We start from the raw sequence: 5,850 nt of genomic DNA on the forward strand, positions 1-5,850 counted from the left end.
TTGAAACCGTCGGATGAAGTGAACGCCAGAGAAACCGTCACGTCACCATCTCATTCCATTAGCTTGTGTGGAGTAACGTAATTAAATTACAGGCCTCGGAGAGTGATTGATTTTCCTGCTGACTCAGCTCGGAGAGGCCGTTTGGTATCTGACTAACTGGCTAAACCTTTCACTTGACCCAAAGGTTCAGCATTTTTCACTTTAAATTAAGTGCATCCAAAGCACATCCATCCTAAACACTTAATCTCATGACTCTCTCGCTCTCTCTCTTGTGTCTCTTGTATTTCTGGACAGTAATAAAGGATGAATACTGACCATGTCCAGCCCTGCCTCCTGCTTCGAGACTTATATACAAGGCCTAACATCAACACTCACCAAGCACCAAATGCGAGGAAAAATCTGTGTTTTGGGGAGTGTGTGAAATGCTGTCACTCGCCAGCTGGCCAGTAACATTTTTATGAATTATGAATAACAAAGCAAGAATCTGAACAAACATGAATGACGGTCAGGACAGTTTAAGTGTCAGCACTGCATCATCACGTCAATACTTTGTGTTTGGGGTAGAACTCTGGGTCTGGGTTTGAGCTGAACTCTGGGTTTGGGTTTGGGCAGAACTCTGAGTTTGGGTTTGGGCTGAACTCTGGGTTTGGGTTTGGGCTGAACTCTGGGTTTGGGTTTGAGCAGAACTCTGGGTTTGGGTTTGGGCTAAACTCTGGGTTTGGGTTTGGGCTGAACTCTGGGTTTGGGTTTGGGCTGAACTCTGGATTTGGGTTTGGGCTGAACTCTGGGTTTGGGTTTGGGCAGAACTCTGGGTTTGGGTTTGGGCTGAACTCTGGGTTTGGGTTTGGGCTGAACTCTGGGTTTGGGTTTGGGCAGAACTCTGAGTTTGGGTTTGGGCAGAACTCTAGGTCTGGGTTTGAGCTGAACTCTGGGTTTGGGTTTGGGCTGAACTCTGGGTTTGGGTTTGAGCTGAACTCTGGGTTTGGGTTTGGGCTGAACTCTGGGTTTGGGTTTGAGCTGAACTCTGGGTTTTACGGTTTGGGCAGAACTCTGGGTCTGGGTTAGGGCAGAACTCTGGGTTTGGGTTTGGGCTAAACTCTGGGTTTGGGTTTGGGCTGAACTCTGGGTTTGGGTTTGGGCTGAACTCTGGATTTGGGTTTGGGCTGAACTCTGGGTTTGGGTTTGGGCAGAACTCTGGGTTTGGGTTTGGGCTGAACTCTGGGTTTGGGTTTGGGCTGAACTCTGGGTCTGGGTTTGGGCTGAACTCTGGGTTTGGGTTTGGGCTGAACTCTGGGTTTGGGTTTGGGCAGAACTCTGGGTCTGGGTTTGAGCTGAACTCTGGGTTTGGGTTTGGGCTGAACTCTGGGTTTGGGTTTGGGCTGAACTCTGGGTTTGGGTTTGGGCTGAACTCTGGGTTTGGGTTTGAGCAGAACTCTGGGTTTGGGTTTGAGGTGAACTCTGGGTTTGGGTTTGGGCTGAACTCTGGGTTTGGGTTTGAGCTGAACTCTGGGTTTGGGGTTTGGGCTGAACTCTGGGTCTGGGTTTGAGCAGAACTCTGGGTCTGGGTTTGGACAGAACTCTGGGCTAGGGTTTGGGCTGAACTCTGGGTTTGGTTTTGGGCTGAACTCTGGGTCTGGGCTTGGGCAGAACTCTGGGTTTGGGTTTGGGCAGAACTCTTGGTTTGGGTTTGGGCAGAACTCTGGGTCTGGGTTTGGGCAGAACTCTGGGTTAGGGTTTGAGCAGAACTCTGGGTCTGGGTTTGGGCAGAACTCTGGGTTTGGGCAGAACTCTGGGTTTGGGCAGAACTCTGGGCTTGGGGTTTGGGCAGAACTCTGGGTTTGGACAGAACTCTGGGCTTGGGTTTGGGCTGAACTCTGGGTTTGAGCAGAACTCTGGGTTTGGGTTTGGGCAGAACTCTGGGTTTGGGTTTGGGCAGAACTCTGGGTCTGGGTTTGGGCAGAACTCTGGGTTTGGGTTTGGGCAGAACTCTGGGTTTGGATTTTCGCAGAACTCCGGGTCTGGGTTTGGGCAGAACTCTGGGTTTGGGTTTGGGCAGAACTCTGGGTCTGGGTTTGAGCAGAACTCTGGGTCTGGGTTTGGGCAGAACTCTGGGTCTGGGTTTGGGCAGAACTCTGGGTTTGGGTTTGGGCAGAACTCTGGGTTTGGGTTTGGGCAGAACTCTGGGTTTGGGTTTGGGCTGAACTCTGGGTCTGGGTTTGGGTTTGGGCAGAACTCTGGGTTTGGGCAGGACTCTGGGTTTGGGTTTGGGCAGAACTCTGGGTTTGGGCAGGACTCTGGGTTAGGGTTTGGGCTGAACTCTGGGTCTGGGTTTGGGCAGAACTCTGGGTTTGGGTTTGGGCAGAACTCTGGGTTTGGGTTTGGGCAGAACTCTGGGTTTGGGTTTGGGCTGAACTCTGGGTTTGGGTTTGGGCTGAACTCTGGGTCTGGGTTTAGGTTTGGACAGAACTCTGGGTGTGGGTTTGGGAAAAACTCTGGGTTTGGGTTTGGGCAGAACTCTGGGTTTGGGCAGGACTCTGGGTTAGGGTTTGGGCTGAACTCTGGGTCTGGGTTTGGGCGGAACTCTGGGTTTGGGTTTGGGCAGAACTCTGGGTTTGGGCAGGACTCTGGGTTAGGGTTTGGGCTGAACTCTGGGTCTGGGTTTGGGCGGAACTCTGGGTTTGGGCAGAACATTGGGTTTGGGTTTGGGCAGAACTCTGAGTTTGGGTTTGGGCTAAACTCTGGGTTTGGGTTTGGGCTGAACTCTGGGTTTGGGTTTGGGCTGAACTCTGGATTTGGGTTTGGGCTGAACTCTGGGTTTGGGTTTGGGCAGAACTCTGGGTTTGGGTTTGGGCTGAACTCTGGGTTTGGGTTTGGGCTGAACTCTGGGTTTGGGTTTGGGCAGAACTCTGAGTTTGGGTTTGGGCAGAACTCTAGGTCTGGGTTTGAGCTGAACTCTGGGTTTGGGTTTGGGCTGAACTCTGGGTTTGGGTTTGAGCTGAACTCTGGGTTTGGGTTTGGGCTGAACTCTGGGTTTGGGTTTGAGCTGAACTCTGGGTTTTACGGTTTGGGCAGAACTCTGGGTCTGGGTTAGGGCAGAACTCTGGGTTTGGGTTTGGGCTAAACTCTGGGTTTGGGTTTGGGCTGAACTCTGGGTTTGGGTTTGGGCTGAACTCTGGATTTGGGTTTGGGCTGAACTCTGGGTTTGGGTTTGGGCAGAACTCTGGGTTTGGGTTTGGGCTGAACTCTGGGTTTGGGTTTGGGCTGAACTCTGGGTCTGGGTTTGGGCTGAACTCTGGGTTTGGGTTTGGGCTGAACTCTGGGTTTGGGTTTGGGCAGAACTCTGGGTCTGGGTTTGAGCTGAACTCTGGGTTTGGGTTTGGGCTGAACTCTGGGTTTGGGTTTGGGCTGAACTCTGGGTTTGGGTTTGGGCTGAACTCTGGGTTTGGGTTTGAGCAGAACTCTGGGTTTGGGTTTGAGGTGAACTCTGGGTTTGGGTTTGGGCTGAACTCTGGGTTTGGGTTTGAGCTGAACTCTGGGTTTGGGGTTTGGGCTGAACTCTGGGTCTGGGTTTGAGCAGAACTCTGGGTCTGGGTTTGGACAGAACTCTGGGCTAGGGTTTGGGCTGAACTCTGGGTTTGGTTTTGGGCTGAACTCTGGGTCTGGGCTTGGGCAGAACTCTGGGTTTGGGTTTGGGCAGAACTCTTGGTTTGGGTTTGGGCAGAACTCTGGGTCTGGGTTTGGGCAGAACTCTGGGTTAGGGTTTGAGCAGAACTCTGGGTCTGGGTTTGGGCAGAACTCTGGGTTTGGGCAGAACTCTGGGTTTGGGCAGAACTCTGGGCTTGGGGTTTGGGCAGAACTCTGGGTTTGGACAGAACTCTGGGCTTGGGTTTGGGCTGAACTCTGGGTTTGAGCAGAACTCTGGGTTTGGGTTTGGGCAGAACTCTGGGTTTGGGTTTGGGCAGAACTCTGGGTCTGGGTTTGGGCAGAACTCTGGGTTTGGGTTTGGGCAGAACTCTGGGTTTGGATTTTCGCAGAACTCCGGGTCTGGGTTTGGGCAGAACTCTGGGTTTGGGTTTGGGCAGAACTCTGGGTCTGGGTTTGAGCAGAACTCTGGGTCTGGGTTTGGGCAGAACTCTGGGTCTGGGTTTGGGCAGAACTCTGGGTTTGGGTTTGGGCAGAACTCTGGGTTTGGGTTTGGGCAGAACTCTGGGTTTGGGTTTGGGCTGAACTCTGGGTCTGGGTTTGGGTTTGGGCAGAACTCTGGGTTTGGGCAGGACTCTGGGTTTGGGTTTGGGCAGAACTCTGGGTTTGGGCAGGACTCTGGGTTAGGGTTTGGGCTGAACTCTGGGTCTGGGTTTGGGCAGAACTCTGGGTTTGGGTTTGGGCAGAACTCTGGGTTTGGGTTTGGGCAGAACTCTGGGTTTGGGTTTGGGCTGAACTCTGGGTTTGGGTTTGGGCTGAACTCTGGGTCTGGGTTTAGGTTTGGACAGAACTCTGGGTGTGGGTTTGGGAAAAACTCTGGGTTTGGGTTTGGGCAGAACTCTGGGTTTGGGCAGGACTCTGGGTTAGGGTTTGGGCTGAACTCTGGGTCTGGGTTTGGGCGGAACTCTGGGTTTGGGTTTGGGCAGAACTCTGGGTTTGGGCAGGACTCTGGGTTAGGGTTTGGGCTGAACTCTGGGTCTGGGTTTGGGCGGAACTCTGGGTTTGGGCAGAACATTGGGTTTGGGTTTGGGCAGAACTCTGGGTCTGGGTTTGGGCAGAACTCTGGGTTTGGGCTGAACTCTGGGTTTGGGCTAAATTCAGAGCTCGGAGCCCTTGATTGCTTCAGAAAGCATGTCAAATATGCTTAGGTTTTACTTTATTGAATCATTTATAAGTGTGAACTCATAAAAGCAACTACCACAGGTAATCTGACATTATTTTAATTTTTTACTTAAAGATACATTACTTATCACTATTGCCTCAATGCTGTATAATGTTTTTCGGCAGATTGTAGCAACAGTCATTATAATTGTTTGTGATTTGGTCTTAGTGACTTAGGAGTCCTCTTGACTACTTCTAGCATTTTATGGATTTAGGAGCGAGTTTTAGTGCTAAAATGATTTATGAAATACACTTAGACAAAAAATTTAGGAGTCCTAAAATTAAGACTGACACGCCCATTATTTTTAAGAGTTTCTCCTAAATCGACAAGTTGGGAGCTACTTTTAGCCTTAAGATGTTTTGTGAATACGGCCCCAGATGTTTAGAAGCATCTACGTCAGGTACGTCATCCTTGCTGTTTCAGTGTTTGTGTGAACATCATGATAAAGTTTTATCCCTCTTAAGTTCCACATCTCTTTTCCAACCCTGTGACCCGCATCCTGGAGCCGCAGGAGTCCTTTGGGTGATGGAGGGGTCAGAGGACGGGTATGGAGTCAGGACTGTGGGCGGTAAATCAGGCGGCTGCGCTGTACAGTAGTAAAGGCTCCATTGATGTACGTAAGACGCATATGGACGCTTATGCTTCTGCTGGTCTGCAGGTGATCTTAGCGCAGTAAAGACTGACTACACACACTTCTAGCTGAATTATGATGGACTTTAAGAGTTTTACATTGAGATGGGTGGAGTCTTGCTCTTCTTTGAGAAAGTGCGTCATCTTATATACTGTTGTTTGAGGTTGGAAAGAGTTATTAATGTTCTTCTGACATCATTTATTTGATCAAAAATACAGTAAATATAATGAAATATTATTAACATGTAAATCATCTATCTTTGTGAATATATAGTAGAGTGTAATTTATTCCTGTGATCAAAGCTGAGTTTATCATCATTACTCCAGTCTTCAGAGTCACATGATCCTTCACTAAT

General features: G+C 50.2%; 2 protein-coding genes across 2 annotated transcripts; both read right to left on the reverse strand.

The window, feature by feature from the left end:
• Nucleotides 1–705: 705 nt before the first annotated feature.
• On the reverse strand, nucleotides 706–2,691 carry LOC137065047 (uncharacterized). Its single transcript, XM_067436612.1, has 4 exons — nucleotides 2,366–2,691; nucleotides 1,458–2,156; nucleotides 1,266–1,386; nucleotides 706–1,170 (listed from the first exon to the last, which is right to left on the reverse strand). Exons 1-4 carry the CDS (start codon nucleotides 2,689–2,691, stop codon nucleotides 706–708), a joined length of 1,611 nt encoding a protein of 536 aa, XP_067292713.1.
• Nucleotides 2,692–2,731: 40 nt separating this feature from the next.
• On the reverse strand, nucleotides 2,732–4,717 carry LOC137065048 (uncharacterized). Its single transcript, XM_067436613.1, has 4 exons — nucleotides 4,392–4,717; nucleotides 3,484–4,182; nucleotides 3,292–3,412; nucleotides 2,732–3,196 (listed from the first exon to the last, which is right to left on the reverse strand). Exons 1-4 carry the CDS (start codon nucleotides 4,715–4,717, stop codon nucleotides 2,732–2,734), a joined length of 1,611 nt encoding a protein of 536 aa, XP_067292714.1.
• Between the last annotated feature and the right edge of the window lie 1,133 nt (nucleotides 4,718–5,850).

Source organism: Pseudorasbora parva, chromosome 25, assembly GCF_024679245.1.
Source record: "Pseudorasbora parva isolate DD20220531a chromosome 25, ASM2467924v1, whole genome shotgun sequence".
Classification (NCBI taxonomy): domain Eukaryota; kingdom Metazoa; phylum Chordata; class Actinopteri; order Cypriniformes; family Gobionidae; genus Pseudorasbora; species Pseudorasbora parva.